At 34.1% G+C, this 20,655-nt stretch overlaps 1 protein-coding gene across 3 annotated transcripts in view; it reads right to left on the bottom strand.

Annotated features, from left to right (window-relative positions):
* ITFG1 (integrin alpha FG-GAP repeat containing 1) overlaps window positions 1–20,655 on the bottom strand; it is a 307,662-nt gene that overhangs the window by 148,592 nt on the left and 138,415 nt on the right. For all 3 annotated transcript variants that reach the window (XR_009049769.1, XM_057713043.1, XM_057713042.1), the window contains exons 9-10: window positions 9,622–9,716; window positions 7,252–7,424 (exon numbers count right to left, since the gene is read on the bottom strand). Coding sequence is in view for 2 of the 3 variants with exons in the window: in XM_057713043.1 (XP_057569026.1) it covers window positions 7,252–7,424; window positions 9,622–9,716 (268 nt within the window). In the remaining variant the exon portion in view is untranslated. The remainder of the gene's footprint in view (window positions 1–7,251; window positions 7,425–9,621; window positions 9,717–20,655) is intronic.

The raw sequence follows: 20,655 nt of genomic DNA, 5'->3' as shown, positions 1-20,655 counted from the left end.
TATACTGAAGATTTAATTTTTATTTTTTAATTTTTCTTTTCTTGGCCACGCCACATGGCATGTGGGTCTTAGTTCCCTGACCAGGGATCGAACCTGCGCCCCCTGCATTAGACGTGCAGAGTCTTAACCACTGAACTACTAGGGGAGTTCCCTAGAAGATTTAAATAACACAACACAAATGATATTTCAAGTAACCATTCATTCAGTTATCCATAAAACTATCAGAAAAATCTCAACAAGTTTTGAAAAGTATCACACAAGTCAGACCTACGTGTGCAGTGCAATAACCTTAAGAATGAACAATAAAATTATAGACGCAAACCCTAAGACAACAATGTAAAACAATTCTCCAAACATATTTACACAAACATTTAAAAACACCTTTTAAAATAACTTGTAGGTTAAGAAAAATTTAAAATAAAAAAATAAGAACAATAAAACCACCAATTATCAAAATACGTGGTTTGAAGCCAAGTACACAGAAAATAGTCTTAAAAACACTTATTAGAAAATAAGAAAATGGGAAAATTCTATTAAGTATTCAATGAAATAAACAAACAAAAACAAATATAAATCTAAAGAAAGCAAAAAAGGGATGGAATTAAATACAGAACCAGAAATAAATAAAATATTTGTGAAAAAAATCCACCTTATCATTGAAAATAAGAGTAACTTTTTAAACAACTATAATAACAACAACAAAAACAGAGACATTAATGAAATAATAAAACAGACCAGGCTTAAGTCTGATGAAGGAATTAAAAAAGGCAAGTATTACAAACATGAAGTGACTATACCTATGGATTCAAAGGAAATGTAAAAATTATAGAAGAATGCAACGTCATGCCAATAAACTCAGTGTGCAGGAGTAATTATTAATTGATTAAAACTGATTTCTAATAGAGTAAACATTTTTTAATATATATCCTTTTGGAATTAACAGAGACTGCCAGTGTTTTAACTTACCATCTACATAATTTTCCCCCTCATAACTAGTGGATCCCTTTTCATTTCAGTATGGGATAAAAATTTTAATACAGGATTTGCTAGCACAGAACAATAGGCAACCTTATTGTAGGAAAAATACGATCTTTATAAATTCCAACTACTGAAGCTGAAGTTGGTATGTGAGTGAAGGTTAGTCAACATAGCAGTATGAGTTCTTCAGTGATGAAACAGTATGAGTTCTTCAATGATGAGTTATCCAGGATAAGATTTCAAACATATACTGTCATCTTTTATTCTGCCACCTCATACTGGGCTAATTTAATATACTCCCTCATTTGAGGTATAGAAGCTACTAAATAAGACAGTACAATCAGAAAGCGAAGAATGAAAGTAAAGTTAAGCCTGATAAGACAGTCTATATTGTAAAAACTGATTTTCAAAGAATCACATATCAATGCTTCTTTATAATAATTTGCTTAGGAGGAAGTAATACATTTTACTAAATCATCAAAAAATCTAGGAACAATAAATGCTGGAGAGGGTGTGGAGAAAAGGGAACCCTCCTGTACTGTTGGTGGTAATGTAAACTGATACAGCCACTATGGAAAACAATATGGAGGTTCCTTAAAAAACTAAAAATAGAATTACCATATGACCCAGCAATCCCACTACTGGGCATATACCCAGAGAAAACCATAATTCAAAAAGATACATGTACCACAATGTTCACTGCAGCACTATTTACAATAGCCAGGACATGGAAGCAACCTAAATGCCCATCGACAGATGAATGGATAAAGAAGATGTGGCACATATATACAATGGAATATTAGCCATAAAAAGGGTCATGAAACTGAGCTATTTGTAGAGAGATGGATGGACCTAGAGTCTGTTATACAGAGTGAAGTAAATCAGAAAGAGAAAAACAAATACCGTATGCTAATGCATATATATGGAATCTAGAAAAATGGTACTGATGAACCTAGTGGCAGGGCGGGAATAGTGATGCAGACGTATAGAATGGGTTTGAGGACACTGCAGGGGGTTGAGGGGAAGGAAGCTGGTACATAATGAGAGTAGCAATGATATATACACACTAAAAAATATAAAATAGATAGCTAGTGGGAAGCTGCTACAGAGCACAGGGAGATCAGCTTGATGCTTTGCGAAGACCTAAAGGGGTGGGATAGGGAGTGTGGGAGGGAGGCTCAAAAGGGAGGGTATATGGGGATATGTGCATACATATAGCAGATTCACTTTGTTGTACAGCAAAAACTAGCACAATACTGTAAAGCAATTATACTCCAATAAAGATTAAAAAAACTAAAAAAAATCACATATTGAATGCTTCTGGAGGCATTATAATTATTTGCTTAGGAGGGAGCAATACATTTTATTAAATCCAGAGTGATGTGAATATGATTGTTGAATTCAGTACCCTTATTAATTTTGAAAAACTAATATTTTACAAAAAAACCTTCCTCTACCCCATGTATATTTCTATAAAACACGCTAAGCAAAAATATTAAAATATTCTTCAGTCTTCAATAAGCTGTGAATGCAGATAACTTCTCTACCCAGTTATTATTCATTAAGGATTAGTTAATGATTTAGATCATAAGACTTAGTGATGTAGGTTGTAATGTCAGAAACAGGCTATTCTCCCTAGTAACACTTGAACAGATGGAAATTATGTGACATAGCCTATCAAGATTTGTTTTGCAAACTACCACTAAACATTCTCAGGCAGAACAGGCATGGAATGTTTTTTCTTTTATTGTAAATTAGGAAGTCTGTTATATTTTCACATTCATGGAAAAGATGGTGATTAACTTCATTTAAAAAAGATTATGGTGAAGCATTTGAAGAATAAAGCATAAAATTAGTAAAATATTTGATTTAATTTAAAATGATGACAAAACCCTTTGTTAAATTTCATAATAAAAATGAAAAACAACAGTGGCTTGAAATATACAAGTGAATATAGGCATCTGTACTATCAATCTCCTTGCCTACTAAAGCAGAACATCTGAAGCATAATGTAACCTTTCCTTGGTGACTCAGGGTATCAATGTGAACCTAAATGATTTTATAAAGCTGAGGATAAAGTTGAAAGTGCAGATTATACTGAATGGGTAATTAGCTAATAGCTGCAAAAGTTCCCAGTAATTCTTTTTTGACAAAGTTCCAGATCCCAACTTGCTTCTGGTCATCTTCCATCCTTTCATAATGATAGCCTGAGTGTGTACCACCAACACATCCAAATTATACCTCTAGTTTCCGAATTACTAATGTAAGAGACCCCATACTTGCACATAATCAATCTCCTCTGACAGCAAGACTCAGAAAACTTATGGATTTTACTTATTTGTCTTTAGCCTGCTCCTTCTTTCTCTCGTCAGAGTGACTTTTACGATTTGCCCAAATCATCATGTCTAACCTCTGCTAAAAATGTGTTATTTTTGGATATACATTACTTCCTTCTAAATTTTTTTCTTACAGAGAAAGAAAAAGGATTCAGATTCTGTGAACTTAAATTAGAGTCCTGGTTACAACTGTGTGATTTTGGACAAGTAATCTGACTTATCTGAGACTACTTCCATACTTACAAAGTAAAGATAATAGCACTCCAGAGAAATTATTGTGAAGCAATTTGCATGAAAATCACTTTATAAACTAAAGCCCTTTTCTTTCTGGCATTAACTGACAAGGAACATATTGTATTTGGCCATTTATTGATTTACTTGCCATTTAACTGATTTGGGGAGTTCTCATGGCTAATACTCAGCATCTGCTCCTTTGCTGCTAAAACCCTTTGTTTAAAAAAAAAATTTTTTTTTTTTTTTAGTACTTTTAGTACTTTCAGATTTGCACTGTCTATAAATCCCTGCTGGAAGCTGAGGTTTTGCATAGAATATGATCCACTGACTTGCAATTTATTAATAACAATACAACTTTTCTTAAATATATTAACATTCTGATTAAGTAATATGGAATAGTCAGAACAAAGATTAAAAGTCACTCTCATATCTTTAGTTAAATGCTTAAAATAAGGTATAAATATGCACTCTATGTGCTTGACAAATGATAAGCCATTAACACAACTTCTAGATTATAGTACCTGTGTTAAACAAACACACATTTATTCTGAGCAAATTACAATCTATGTTAGTGTTGAATTAAAAAAAAAATCATACAGTATGGTTTAGAATATTAATTTAAATGTAGTTTATCAAATTTTCCTATAGAAACCTAATAGTAACTCTACATTTAAATTAGTATTTAATTTTACCTACGACATTAACATTTCTAGGGGAGTATTTAAGGAATTTTTTTCTAATATATGCATAAAATAAAATTTCCAATATAGCAAATATTGGGCAAAAATAAATTTAAACTTTTCATTTTTGTGTACTAGCTTTTCTAGTAACTCTGGCTAATTAAGAGATAATAGTGATTAGAAATCCATAAGGGCTAAAGTTTAATTAGATAAATAGTACTCAAATAGTCTTTATTATAATTTATCCTCCTGTTCCTTTTAAAAAAGTTTTCTACATCTATACTAAAGGCTTAGGACATAAAAAATCTTTTCAGTGTTACTTTACATAAAATTAAAAAATTCTAAAAATAGAATTATTATTAGTTTAAGAGCATACTATTGGAATAATATCATTCCAAGTTTTCCTTTCTTCTTTCAAAAAAAAAATTCAGACAATTAAGACAACATGACTACACATGGAAGATGACAGTAAACACAGGGCAACTGAGTAGAAATGGGATAGCCAAGGGAAAAAACCATGGTTTTCAGTCAGTGGTGGCACAGATGTAAAATAGCTGATCTCAGATCATGGTGTTTTGTTTAGAGTCACTCACTGCCTCTATAAATGTCATTAATAGAGATCTTTTTCATGTAATGTGATTTTATAGATTAACTTTCAACAATTAGACCTTTAGCATAAAATAAAAAACAAACAGAAACCCAAACAGCAACTTTTCTCTGAAAACAAAGAAACAAGTTGTCACGGTTTCAGAACTTCTTTTCATGAAACACATATTGTGGATTTTATCCTCAACTGTGTAGTTAATCTCTACCTGATTTTCAAAATCTGCAGAAAAAAAAGAGACAGAATTCTGTAGGTAACAACCCCTGAAATTATAAACTGCAACCCTGTACTACTTAGCAATGCAGCGGTCTTGAAGTCAGTTAAAAATTATAAAATGCTTTTTCAACAAAAGTGAACAGTAGAAAAGGATTATTATGCACATTATGTCTTATTTTCCTTCTTCTATGTTTCAAAGAATATATTATGTTGAATTCTTCTAGACACACATCTCTCAAGTACAGGGCTACTTCTCATCTAGTGATTTAATGAACATTGAGATGCACTGAAATCTATCCTTCAGTTCTCATCTATCCCAAAAGAACAAAAAAGAAACCCTGGGTTTTATACAGTTGCTTTTATAAAAGCATCAAGGACGCAGATGCAGAGAATGGACTGGAGAACTCGAGGTTTGGGAGGGGGCGGGGGATGAAGGGGAAGCTGAGACGAAGCGAGAGTAGCACAGACATATATATACTACCAACTGTAAAATAGATAGCCAGTGGGAAGTTGTTATATAACAAAGGGTGTTCAACTTGAGGATGGAAGATGCCTTAGAGGACTGGGAGGGGGAGGATGGGGGGACTCGAGGGAGGGTGGTGGGGGAGTCGAGGGAGGGAGGGAATACGGGGATGTGTGTATAAAAACAGATGATTGAACTTGGTGTACCCCCTGAAAAAAATAATAAATTAGAAAAAAAAAAGTCTATGACTGCCTTTTACCTTATGTTTCCTATAGAGCCATAGTGTTCACTGCTGAACTCGTTGATATCATCATTACTGAATGGTTAAGGTAAGTTAAATATTTGCTGGTTTGAAGAATATGTTGATAAAAAAACTTTTATGACAAAAATATAAAGTGTTTGCATGTTTTTCTAAGAATAAGTAATCACACTTGAATTTAGGATGTAATTTCTTATTCTTTTGAATGGGGTAAATGTTCAAATTAATTTTTACATTTCTTTGTTGTTATGTGCCACTATATCTTCAAAGGAATAAAAATCACATTGAACTCAGAGGTTGCTTTTGGTTACATCAGATCTGCTTCATACACATAAGTTACGAGTGTGTATACTACTCTGCATTACGGTGCACGATGCTCATATCCTTGGAAAATTCTGTAAACACAACTTGGAGTCACTTATAATTTCAAATCAAGGTCCTTAAAAACTTTAAGTAAAGACTTTTCATAATTTTCTATAAATATTTAGGGACACTCACTAATAATGTATGATTTTTTAAAAATCACATTTCTAGATAACATTGTTTGATGTTAAAATCAACAATAGTCTGATTTTTTTTACCCCAGGAAAGTTGTATTGCATCACGAGCCTGGTAGTAGATGTGGAGCTGAATCATCACTAATTACAGAGTCAACAAATGAATTAATGCTCAGAAGAAAAATTATGTATAGATATGATGTAGGAGGCAAGAAAGAATAACCGAATTGTAATATGAAGAATATAATAAAGCATTAAAATTTTGGAAGAGTCCTGTTTATGGAATCTGCCAAGATCAGGGTAATTGTGAATTTAACCATATTTCTTTAGCTACTCGCACCTCTACCTAAGGAAAAAAAAGTAGCAATAACATTCAAAATCATTGATAATGCAATAAATATACTAAAACATTTTGTATTTACAAATATTATCAATGGCCATGTTGGAATTCACAACACCATTACAAAACAAGCAACAGTAAGGCAACATTCACTGATACCAAAGGCAGCATGTGCTAAGTATCTTGCTAATTGTTTCATTTATTTTTACCTCATTTAATTTCCACTACAACTCCAAGGTAGAGGTGCAGTTATTACTCTCATTTTACAGATGAGGAGTTTAAGCAATCTGTTCAAGGTCACAAAGGTGTTAAGTGGCTAGACCAAGAGTGACGCCGAGGCTCAACTCTTAACCTCCATGGTCTTCAGACTCAAAATGTAACTGAGTCATTTGCTCATAAGAATTTTGACCTTTTAAAGATCAAGTTTTATTGAATGAAAAATAAGCCGTTTACTGTTCTATAGAACAGAAAAAGAAAAGGTATTCTAAGCAGCTGGGAGAAGTTCAGGCACAATGTAAAAAATAGGAACTGAGCTCTTTGTGTTTCTTATTTAAGGAACTGTACCACATTAGGTGCTATTCAGCTACAAAGTGTCATGGTGAAGATATTTTACAAATATTTCTCATTTGACTTAATTTCCATACCTTCCAGATGTATTCTTCAGTATGGCAAGAGCATCTGGATAGCCATCCATGTTGTAGTCTCCAATATGAAGGGTAATTGGAATCGGTATTTCCGGTGGTTGTTGTTCATGCACAAAAGGCACAAAGCCCCAGAGTGTGCCCTTATTGCTAAAATCCTGTAGGACAGGAATCCACTGCGGGTTAAGAGAAAAAAAAATCGGATATTATAGTTATTTCAGAAAAAAAGTCACCATTTGTAAAACAAATGATCCACTAAAGTCCTCAAGATAAGCATCACCTTACCTAAATTCTTTATCTCTACAAAGTGGTAGAGTATTATAATTTACTTTGATAAATAGGTAACTGACACTCTGGAAAAAAAACAGTCTCTTTTAAAATTTATCACTATTCACCTCTCCTGGAACTAGCACATAGAGCCTTAGAAGGTTTTCACAGAATCACAAAATCTTAGGATTGAACTGATGTTAATAATCATGTAGCTGAACTGTCCATTTTAAAATGTGTGTTGAGCAGAAATATAACCTCAAATGAGTATTTTAAAAGTTATAATATCACCTACTACTGATGGCCCTTCAGAGGACCAGCATAGGAAGAATTAGAACACGACAGAGCCTCCCTTGCTCTCCTGCTTTGCCTCTTGTGTGTGGCGATGACTTCAGCCATTATTCTCAAAGCCAAGCAGCTCTGAGGCTTTCCAGACAACGCTAGACCTGACCAACCCCGCGTGTCCAGGAGAATGAGCTTTGTCTCCAAAACAGCTGGAAGCTACATTTCAAATAAATTCTTTATTTCTATACTGATTATAATGAGGAGAACACAGAGAATAGTTTCATTTTCAAATGAGGTTTTGCAAATCCCTTTTTCTTCTGAATGCCCAAATCTTTACTTTTAATAACCTAATGCAAACTAAAAATGTGAAGAGTGGAAATCATTACATTTAAATGATAGATGTGCCCATAATTAGCTAAGACCATGGATACTGGCACATAACCTGGAGATGTCCCAATAGAAGCAGGCGCAGCTGGCCTGAAACGACAGGACGTCAAACCTGCCTACAGATGTGTTTTTCTTTATAAGTGGGTGACTCATATATATGCCTCCAAGCCAAACTACATAAAAAGTGGCTTCTTGAAAAGGGTTTAATACATAGGATATCCCAAACATTTTCTATGTTATCCAAAGAAAGCACAGTTTGCCAAGGGAAAAAAAAATGGCTTAACTATAAAGACAAATTTATAGAAAACAAGCTGTTTAAGAAAACTGGTCTGTATCTGCAATAAATTTTGCAATCTTTCTTAATGCAAAAGAATACTGTATATCATCAAAATATTTTAACACTTCATGTGACTTTGAAAAAAAATTGCTGGTCTTGTTTCAGAAGAGGATGAGAAATTTCACAAAATGTCAAGTTATCACAAGTTTCTGAAGAGGCTGACATTTTATTAATGAGGATAAAGTATTTCTGTTAAGGTATATGTATTAAGGTCTAAGAAGTAAAAAGATTTTTCATTAATGTGACATCCTTAACAGTCAACAAAGAACTGTGACATTTATCTTCCCAGAGAGAGATGACTGAATAATTTGAAAATATTCTTACAGTAGTCGGTCACTTGAAGACAGGCTGTAATTACTAGGTTTACTTACAGGTATGAACCAACGATGAGGTGTTACTTGACCTAATATTTTCCGTGATTCAAAACTTTAAAAAAGTTCAAGGTAATAAAGGTTATGGTGTAACAGTTAAATGCTTTTAGAATGCTGACTGTAGGAAGATTTGTTTTCTTTAGGGTCTTAGGGCTAAAAAAATTAAAATGTAATCCTATCATTTATTACCCCAAAATAGAAAATATAACTGATTAATTCTACTACTATATTACTGGTTTCCTTTCAGGTGCTACCAATATGGAAAAAGTCTCAATGTTATAACCTATCATTCTCACATTAATCCTCTGCTGTGATTATCAAATTCTAAATTGTTTACCTACAAGCTTCAGGTATAAGTCGGCATTAGAGAATGAAATAGATATCACAAATAAAAATAAGATTAGCTTTGAAAATAGATATGATATTCTTCTATATAATACTTTATTATAGTTATAGTGTGTCATCACATTCTCAGCATATAAAAGGCTAAAAGATCATTTAATTATAGGATCAAGAATGGGTTTTCTTTACTAGAAATGATTACAACAGTATTTTTTTCTCTCAATAAACCAATAAAAATAGATTTAAATGTACTTAAGTTAAAATGAGGAAGTAAATTTATGTTTGGTTTTTCTCTTTTCTGATCCTTCAGATACTTTTTCTAACCTCTGAAAATATTTTCCCAAGAATACAGCTCTATGTACATTAAGAAACAAGTAGATATACCTGCTTTGTCCTGGATCTTGCTAAGTAAATGGCACTTTTCTGGCAGTTCTTATCTTCACAGCCTGGCAATAAGTGATCCATGTTTCCATCTCCATCTGCCAAAAGAAACTTCGAGTCCATTAACAGCCACAAAATAGTGTTCTTGTATGGCAGATTAAATTTCCTATTTGTTCAAAGTCTGCATTAATCTAGATAAACCAAGGAATCTAACGCATGGCTTTGTAGTGAATGTGATTCAATTAAAAAAACACTCTGGCCCTTAGTAGCCATTACCTGGACCATGACTTGTTTTAAATTGCTCACTTTTCCATTGTTAAATATTTATCCAATGTTGGAAAAACACCTCATTTCAGGTTTTAATGTTAAAATCATCAGATAAAAAAATGTAGCTTTTGACTTATTTACATACTTATTGCTGCCACAGGAGAAAAATAAGCATGACAATAGCAACCCATTATTATGTGGCTTATTTAAATATCTTTACACATAATTTATCTTTACACATGCTTTTAAGCCTCTTTTATACAGCATAAACTTCAAGAGTTATAAAGCTTTCAGCATCCTAGATTCTGAAAAGCACCAATACATTTTTATCATTAAAAAGGCAAATGAAGGGAATACAGATGTCATTTTCAACTGACTGGTTTTTAAACAGCTGCACAATGTTCTGCAAAGACCTCTAGAGATGAGGTTACTGAGGAACTTAAGAGTTCCTCTAGTGCTCCCTCCTATCTACTGCCCCCTACCTGATGAAGTTTACAGATTTTGATGTCCTAGAGCTAAATCTTCACGGGAACATTCACACAATGGAGTAGTCATGTAGCTTTTAAATTTAGGGCCTAATTTTGTGTTGCTTTAATCACTGATTTATTAACAATAGTTTAATGTATCATTGAATGTGTGCCTGAGGTAGTACCTTCACTTGGAAGAATATATAAGGATTAACAATAAAAAAAAAGTCCTTCCTTGCGTAGGTTTAAATATTAAGAGATATATAACTATAACAAGCCTATGAAGTCTCCAGTGATGTATTCAAAAGGAAAAATAAAAGGAATTTGATGCTGTTTGGGATGAAAATTTCAGGAAGGGAAAGTAAAAGGCACAGCATAGTGAAAAATGAATTTCTTTCATTTAACTTCACAGTTTAATTACTTATGATCTTCATGTTTAATATTCTTTGTGATAACAAACCCTTACTTAGAGGAGAATAACATTAAAAAATAGTTGTATTAATAATGGAAAGTACAGAGGATACATGTAATATGACATATATACATCTGGACTACTGTAAAAGAAGTTGAGAGAGAAAAAGATGCAACTCTAGGCAGGAATACTTGAAAATGAGAAGGCTGTCCAAGGGTATAAATATATACCATAGTTAAAAAAAAAAAAGGAGCTAGCCAAGTAAGAATTAAACGCAAAATGTGATTTAAAAACTGACTCTAGTAATATCACAGACTTCATTAAAAAACCATTTTATTGCAATTAATGTGGAACTAACCAGAAGAGCAATTACTAAGTCTGTGGTCTTCATTTTTACCCCAATGGCAAAATACTCAGATTAGATTCTGACTTACACTTTTCTTTTCTCCTAGTTTCTCTTTCTTCTGAGTAGTTTCCTATTTCTCACAAGTATTTTGACCATGACTTGGCTGATACTTAATGCTGGCAAATAACCTTCTGTTAAACATATAAGTCACTCATGTCATAACATCATAATCATGCATTTTAGTAGGAATTATCAGTAATATTTTATAGATATGGTTACAGAAGTCTAGAACTCTATCAGTGAATGTGCTCCTTGTGCTGACTCGAGTGCTATATTTTGATACTTAGGGGAAGTGACAGAATAGCTTTCTGAGAGACCAACTTCATGTGCAAAGGAAATTTTCTCTCTCATAAAGGCAACCAAACTTTTAAATCTTACACGTTTCACTTTTCTGCATGTTGTTTCAAAAAATTTTTTACTTGTAAATAATTTAAACTTAAAATTGCAATAATAAAAATAATAGTACAAGAATTCCTGTAAATGGTTTAACCTATTCCTGTAAATGATTGACCGATTAACATTTTACCCCATTTATTTGATCTTTTTTTTTGTTTGGTTTTTAAATTTTTTTTGTTTTTATATTAGTTATCCAATTTATATATATATACTAGTATATATATATCAATCCCAATCTCCCAACTGATCCCATTCCCCCAACCCCACAAATCCCTGCTTTCCCTGCTTGGTGTCCATACATTTGTTCTCTACATCTGTGTCTGTTTCTGCTCTGAAAACTGGTTCATCTGTACTATTTTTCCAGATTCCACATATATGTGTTAATATACAACACATACATTGTTAATATTGTTTGTCTCTTTCTGACTTACTTCACTCTGTATGACAGTCTCTGGGTCCATCCATGTCTCTACAAATGACTCAATTTCGTTCTGCTTCATGGCTGAGTAAGAGTCCACTGTATATATGTACCACATCTTCTTTATCCATTCATGTGTCGATGGACATTTAAGTTGCTTCCCTGACCTGACTATTGTAAATAGTGCTGCAATGAACACTGGAGTGCATGTCTTTTTGAATTATGGTTTTCTCTGAGTGTATGCCTAGTAGCGGGATTGCTAGGTCATATGGTAATTCTATTTGTAGTTTTTAAAGAAAGCATACTGTTTTCCATAGTGGCTGTATCAGTTTACATTCCCACCAACAGTGCAAGAGGGTTCCCCTTTCCCCACAGCCTCTCCAGCATTTATTATTTGTAGATTTTCTGATGATGTCCATTCTAACTGTGTGAGTTGATACCTCATTGTAGTTCTGATTTGCATTTCTCTAATAATAAGTGATGTTGAGCAGATTTTCATGTGTCTCTTGGTCATCTGCATGACTTCTTTGGAGAAATGTCTATTTAGGTCTTCCACCCATTTTTTGATTGTGTTTGTTTTGTTGACATTGAACTGCATGAGCTGTTTATATATTTTGGAGATTAATCCTTTGTTCGTTGATTCATTTGCAAATATTTCCTCCCATTCTGAGGGTTGTCTTTTCATCTTGTTTATAGTTTCCTTTGCTGTGCAAAAGTTTTTAAGTTTTGCTAGGTCCCATTTGTTTTTGTTTTTATTTCCATTACTGTAGGAGGTGGGTCAAGAAAGATTTTGCTGTGATTTATGTAAGTGTTCTTCCTATGTTTTCCTTTAAGAGTTTTATAGTGTCCAGTCTTACATTTAGGTCTTTAATCCATTTTGAGTTTATTTTTGTGTATGGTGTTAGGGAGTGTTCTAATTTCATTCTTTTACCTGCAACTGTTCACTTTCTCAGCACCACTTATTAAAGAGACTCTGTTTTCTCCATTGTATATCCTTACCTCCTTTGTCATACATTAGTCAACCATAGGTGTGTGGGTTTATCTCTGGGCTTTCTTTCCTGTTCCACTGATCTATATTTCTGTCTTAGTGTCAATACCATATTGTCTTGATTACTGTAGCTTTGTAGTATAGTCTGAAGTCAGGGAGTCTGATTCCCCCAGCTCTGTTTTTTCTCCTCAAGATTGCTTTGGCTATGCAGCATCTTTTGTGTCTTCATACAAATTTTAAGATTTTTTTGTTCTAGTTCTGTAAAAAATGCCATTGGTAATTTAATATGGATTTCATTGAATCTGTAGATTGCTTTAGGTAGTACAGTCATTTTCACAATATTGATTCTTCCAATCAAAGAACATGGTATATCTCTCCATCTGTTTGTGTCATCTTTGATTTGTTTCATCAGTGTTTTATAGTTTTCTGAGTACAGGTCTTTTACCTCCATAGGCAGACTGATTCTTAGGTATTTTATTCTTTTTGTTGCAATGGTGAATGGGATTGTTTCCTTAATTTCTCTGTCTGATCTTTCGCTGTTGGTGTATAGGAATGCAAGAGATTTCTGTGTGCTAACTTTGTATCATGCAACTTTAACAAATTCATTGATTAGTTCCAGTAGTTTTCTAGTGGCTTCTTTAGGATTTTCTATGTATAGTATCTTGTCATCTGCAAACTGTCATCTGACAGTTTTACTTCTTCTTTTCCAATTTGGATTCCTTTTATTTATTTTCCTTCTCTGACTGCTGTGGCTAGGACTTCCAAAACTATGTTGAATAATAACAGTGAGAGCGGACATTCTTGTCTTGTTCCTGATCTTAGAGGAAATGCTTTCAGTTTTTCACCATTGAGAATGATGTTTGCTGTGGGTTTGTGGTATATGGCCTTTATTATGTGGAGGTAGGTTCCCTCTATGCCCACTTTCTGGAGAGTTTCTATCATAAATGGGTGTTGAATTTTGTCAGAGCTTTTTCTGCATCTATTAAGATGATAATATGGTTTTTATTCTTCAGTTTGTTAATATGGTGTATCACATTGATTGATCTGCTTGTGTTGAAGAATCCTTGCATCCTTGGGATAAATCCCACTTGATCATGGTGTATGATCCTTTTAATGTGTTGTTGGATTCTGTTTGTTAGTATTTTGTTGAGGATTTTTGCATCTAAATTCATCAGTGATAGTGGTCTGTAATTTTCTTTTTTTGTAGTATCTTTGTCTGGTTTTGGTATCAGGGTGATGGTGGCCTCGTAGAATGAGTTTGGGAGTGCTCCTTCCTCTGCAATTTTTTGGAAGAGTTTGAGAAGGATGAGTGTTAGCTATTCTCTAAATGTTTGATAGAATTCACCTGTGAAGCCATCTGGTCACGGACTTTGGTTTTTTGAAAAACTTTTAATCATAGTTTCAATTTCAGTACTTGTGACTGGTCTCTTCATATTTTCTATTCTTGCTGGTTCACTCTTGGAAGGTTGTATCTTTCTAAGAATTTATCCATTTCTTCCAGGTTGTCCATTTATTGGCATATAGTTGCTCTGTAGTAGTCTCTTACGACATTTTGTATTTCTGAGGTGTCTGCTGTAACTTGTTTTTCATTTCTAATTCTGTTGATTTGAGTTCTCTCCCTCTTTTTCTTGATGAATCTGGCTAAAGGTTTATCAATTTTGTTTACTTTCTCAAACAACAAGCTTTTAGTTTTATTGATCTTTGCTATTGTTTTCTTTATTTCTATTTCATTTATTTCTCCTCTGATCTTTATGATTTCTTTCTTTCTACTAACTTTGGGCTTTGTTTGTTTTTCTTTTTTTAGTTCCTTTAGGTGTAAGGTTAGACTGTTTATTTGGGATTTTTCTTGTTTCTTAAGGTAGGATTGCATTGCTATAAACTTCCCTCTTAGAAAAGCTTTTGCTGCAATCTCATAGGTTTTGGAGCTTCATGTTTTCATTGTCATTTGTCTCTAGAAATTTTTTTATTTCCTCTTTGATTTCTTCAGTGCTATCTTGGTTATTTAGTAGCATATTGTTTAGCCACCATGTGTTTGTGTTTTTTATTTTTACTTATCCTGTAATTTATTTCTAAACTCATAGCATTGTGGTCAGAAAAGATGCTTGATATGATTTCAATTTTCTTAAATTGACTGAGGCTTGATATGTGACTCCAGATGTGATCTATCCTGGAGAATGTTTTGTGTCTACTTGAGAAGAAAGTGTAATCTACTGTTTTTGGATGGAATGTCTTATAAATATCAATTAAATCTATCTGGTTTATCATGTTATTTAAACCTTGTTTCCTTATTAATTTTCTGTATGAATGGTCTATCTATTGGTGTAAGTGAGGTATTAAAGTCCCCCACTATTACTGTGTTACTGTCGATTTACTCCTTTATAGCTGTTAGCATTTGCCTTATGTATTGAGGTGCTGCTATGTTGGGGGCATATATATTTATAATTGTTATATCCTTTTCTTCAATTGATCCCTTGATCATTGTGTAGTTTCCTTGTCTCTTGTAACATTCTTTATTTTAAAGTCTATTTTATCTGATATGAGTATTGCTACTCTAGCTTTCTTTTCATTTCCATTTGCATGGAATATCTTTTTCCATCCCCTCACTTTTAGTCTGTGTGTGTCCCTAGGTCTGAAGTGGGTCTCTTGTAGACAGCATATATACTAGTCTTGTTTTTGTATACATTCAGCCAGTCTGTGTCTTCCGGATGGAGCATTTAATCCATTCATATTTCAGACAATTATTGATATGTATGTTCCTAGTACCATTTTCTTAACTGTTTTGGGTTTGTTTTCGTAGGTCCTTCTCTTCTGTTTTGTACTTAGAGACGTTCCTTTAGCATTTGTTGTAGGGCTGGTTTTGTGGTGCTGAATTCTCTTAGCTTTTGCTTGTAGAGCTTTTGACTTTCTGTTGAATCTGAATGAGATCCTTGCTAGGTACAGTATTCTTGGTTGTAGGTTCTTCCTTGTCATCACTTTAAATATATCATGTCACTCCCTTCTGGGTTGCAGAGTTTCTGCTGAGAAATCACCTGTTAACCTATGGGAGTTCCCTTGTATGTTATTTGTCATTTTTCCCTTGTTGCTTTTAATAACTTTTGTCTTTAACTTTTGTCTATTTGATTACTATGTGTCTTGGCATGTTTCTTCTTGGGTTTATCCTGCCTCAAACTCTCTGCACTTCCTGCACTTGGGTGGCTATTTCCTTTCCCATGTTAGGGAAGTTTTTGAATATAATCTCTGCAAATATCTTCTTGGGTCCTTTACCTGTTTTTCTTCTGGAATCTCTATAATGCGAATGTTCATGCATTTAATGTCCCAGAGGTCTCTTAGGCTCTCTTCATTTCTTTTCATTCTTCTTTCTTTATTCTGTTCTACAGCAGTGATTTCCACCATTCTCTCTTCTAGGTCAGTTATCTGTTCTTCTGCCTCAGTTATTCTGCTATTGATTTCTTCTAGTGTATTTTTCATTTCAGTTATTGTATTGCTTATCTCTGTTTGTTCTTTAATTCTTCTAGGTCTTTCCTAAACATTTCTTGCCATCTTCTGGATCTTTGCCTCTATTCTTTTTCCAAGGTCCTGGATCATCTTCATTATCATTATTCTGAATTCTTTTTCTGGAAGGTTGTCTATCTCCACTTCATTTAGTTGTTTTCCTAGGGTTTTATCTTGTTTCTTGATCTGGTACACAGTCCTCTGCCTTTTCATTTTGTCTGTCTTCCTGTAATTGTGGTTTTTGATCCACAGGCTGCAGGACTGTAGTTCTTCTTGCCTCTACTGTCTGTCCTCTGGTGGATGAGGCTATCTAAGAGGCTTGTATAAGCTTTCTGATGGGAGGGAATGGTGGTGGGTAAAGCTGGGTGTTGCTCTGGTGGACAGAGCTTAGTAAAACTTTAATCCACTTGTCTGCTGATGGGTGCAGCTGAGTTCCCTCCCTGTTGGTTGTTTGGCCTGAGGTGATCCAGCACTGGAGGCTACAGGCTCTTCTGTGGGGCTAATGGCGGAGTCTCAGAGGGCTCATACCAATGAGTACTTCCCAGAACTTCTGCTGCCAGCGTCCTTGTCCCTACAGTGAGCCATAGCTAACCCCCCACCTCTGTAGGAGACCCTCTGACACTAGCAGGTAGGTCTGGTTCAGTCTCCCATGGGGTCACTGCTTCTTCCCCTGCATCCTGGTGCACACACTACTTTTTGTGTGCTCTCTAAGAGTGGAGTCTCTGTTTCCCCCAGTCCTGTGGATGTCCTGCAATCAAATCCCACTGGCCTTCAAAGTCTGGTTCTCTGGGGATTCCTCCTCCTGTTTCCAGACCTCCAGGTTGGGAAGCCGGACGTGGGGCTCAGAACTCTCACTCCAGTTGGTGGGACTTCTGCGGTATAACTGTTCTCCAGTGTGTGAGTCACCCACCCAGTGGTTACAGGATTTGATTTTATCATGATTGCGCCCCTTCTACCATCTCATTGCGGCTTCTCCTTTGTCTCTGGATGTGGGGGTGTCTCTTTTGGTGAGTTCCAGTCTCTTCCTGTTGATAATCGCTCAGCAGTTAGTTGTGATTCGGATGTCTCACAAAGGTAGTGAGTGCACATCCTTCTACTCTGTCATCTTGAACCAATCCAACTTGATCATTTGTATGCTCTGTGAAATCAGTTTTTTTTCTGAACCATAATTATATACATTATAGCCCTTTAGCCCTAAATAATTGAGTGGGCATTTCCTAGGAATAGGGATATTCTCTTAACCACAGTACAAGTATCAATTCACACAGGTACTTTCATCTGTTGTACTATATCTATATTCTGATTTTGTCCATTGACTTAATAACATCATTTGTAGCATTTTTGCCCCTCAAACTCGGGATCCAGCCTAGGAATAGGAATTGCATTTAACTGTTATTTTTAGCCTCCTTTAATCTAGAATATTTTCATAGCCTTTGTCTTTTATAATCTGCATATCTTTTTTTTTTAACCTCAGACTACAGGAATCTTTTACTTTTTTAATAAGTTATTATGCTTAAGGAAGGAAGTAGTTTCAGAAAAATTAGTTTCACATGAGTCAGAGGCACAAAGCTAGGAAGTAATAATAAGCAAATTCTCTGAAAAATAATGTGACTGAGGAAAGTCATGCTGATAGAGGTACCAGTCTGTGAACTTGGCACACAATCCTTAAGAATTATTAACTCTGGACTGCCTTCTTGTCAGGACTTCAGTACATTATATACCTCAAGTTTTATGAAGGCTAAAATTCCTTCTCAAAGGCTCAACAGAAACTGTAACAGAAGGAATGGCATTTTGATTAACTCACTTTATAAAATTCTGGATAAAATTTGGCCTTTTGAATGGTGGACCCTTAGAGGCTAAAGTACACACTAAACACATGTTAATTTCCATCTGATGTTGGCCTTAGCCAAATTTCAAATGAAATTCCTCTCTACAACAGATAATTTTAATGAGATAGATCTAATGATTAAAACTGATATTCTGATAAATTTTAATTTTAAAATCAAGAGAACACTAAAATAAAGTTGTATTCATAAAAATGGATTCTAATGAATTATGATATAATAATTTTTTTGTTTTTAATTAAGCAGAGGACAAAGAAGAAGATATACATGAGAAAGGGTTGCATTTATATTATGTTTCATCTTAAACATTCATAACATTTTTAGTCTCATGAAATTAATTGACCCTGGTATTGTTTAAGCAAATTACAACTCATTTTTCTGGCCCTAGATTACCCATCAACTTTGTAAATCACAATTTCTCCAATTCGGTGATTCTCAACGTGTGGCTCCCAGTCTCACAGCCTCAGCGTCATCTGGGAACTTGTCAGAAATGTTGATTCTTATACCTCTCTGCAGATCTAATGAATCAGAACCTCTGAAGGTGGGGCATAGCAATGTATATTTTCAAAAGCCCTCTGGCTGAACCGCTGTTCTGAGGTACTTATACTTGTCTTCCACTGACACCAGGGTGTGTTACATGTACCCTATTTCTGTCTTAATCATGCTCCTCCATTAACAGCAAACTTCTTTTGCTAATCAAATTCCACTATTCATTTAGGACTCAGTCTGTATTTGCTCCAGCTTCTTGAGACTGAGTCCAAGTCATCTTTGGCAAATTTTTGTACCTCTTCAGCAGGTCAACTCATTACGGCGGCAAAACAATTACTACTACAAAAAATAACTGTTTTTTGTGAATGTCTTGCCACTCCATGAGAGTGTATGGAGATTTTAATGTAATGGTAAGAAGGCAAAACTAAGATTAATTAGATTTAGATTTTTAACCTGGCTTAACTCCTAGTAAGTAATTAGACATGTACTTTTGGGAAAAAAACCTGAAAAATATTCAAAATTTTTATAGGATTCGGGGAGAACAGATACACCTGTTTCTGTATTTTTTTTTAGTACTGTTCAAGAGGTATTCAGGTTTTCAGAAATGTCTTCTTTCTACTCTTGTTCCCAGCAGCAACCACTATAGTAAGTTTTCTTGTGTATCCTTCGCCATATAGGCTACGCATATACATATACTATATACAATTTTGTACAAATGGTAGCGTACACTACACACTTTTTGGTACCTTGAATTTTTTATTTAATATATCTTTGAGAGCATTTGACACTGATAAATTTACATCTGCCTCATATATAGTACAGTATTAAATTTTATGGGTGTATCTCAATATAGCCAATTCTCTACTGATGTACAAACACTGAGTTGTTTCCAATGTTTGGGTAATCAACATAATCCAACAACGAATAACTCTGTACATATAATATCTCATCTTTGAGAAATTATAGTATAAATTCCTAAAATCAAAATTACTGATTCAATGATTATATGTAATTGAAATTTTTACTTTAATCTCAATAGAGCAGTTCTGAAACTAGTCTCAAGAATCCTTTATATTCTTAAAGACTGAGGACCCCAATAATGTTTGTTTATGTGGGTTATATTTATGGGTATTTCTACGGGTATTAACTTGAAATTAAGACAAAGAATTATTTACATATTTCAGTGAAAATAAAAACCATAAATATATCACATAGAAACATAACTAATATTTTCATGAAAAATAACTGTTTTCCAAAACAAAAACATCTTGCGAGAAGAATGGCATTATCTGGCCTAGTAGAGAAAAGCTGGATTTTCATACTGCTTTTGTATCCTATCTGTTGTTTTGGTTGACAAATATGAAAATGTGTAGTTGAACGAATATGTAGTTGGAGGAAGTATTTTAATAGTCTTTCTAGATAACTCTGATATTCTTACATGCTATAATCAAAACTCAACAAGTTAGAATTTCATTTTTTTTACATGCAAAATGAACCCATTTTATTATTGTTATCCCCAAACTTTGCTATGCATTTACATATATATGCAATATAAATATATCTTATGAAATGAATGCCAGGGAATGACTTAAAGGTGCCTGATCTTCGTACTAAAGAGAGTTGTTTCATATGTATTTCACCCTTTTTTATTTTTTTATTTTTTTGGCACATGGGCTTAGTTGCTCCGCGGCATGTGGGATCTTCCTGGAGCTGGGATCGAACCCGTGATCTCTGCATTGGCAGACGGATTCTTAACCACTGCGCCACCTAGGAAGCCCCTATTTCACCCTTTGGATGAACCTAAAAGAATGGCTTTGTTTTATCCTATAAGAGTCATGAGGGCAGGGATTTCTGCCTC

This window comes from Hippopotamus amphibius, chromosome 16 (assembly GCF_030028045.1).
Source record: "Hippopotamus amphibius kiboko isolate mHipAmp2 chromosome 16, mHipAmp2.hap2, whole genome shotgun sequence".
In the NCBI taxonomy this organism is placed as follows: domain Eukaryota; kingdom Metazoa; phylum Chordata; class Mammalia; order Artiodactyla; family Hippopotamidae; genus Hippopotamus; species Hippopotamus amphibius.
The sequence above is the reverse complement of the archived record's forward strand: the minus strand, read 5'-3'. Positions and strand labels throughout refer to the sequence as shown.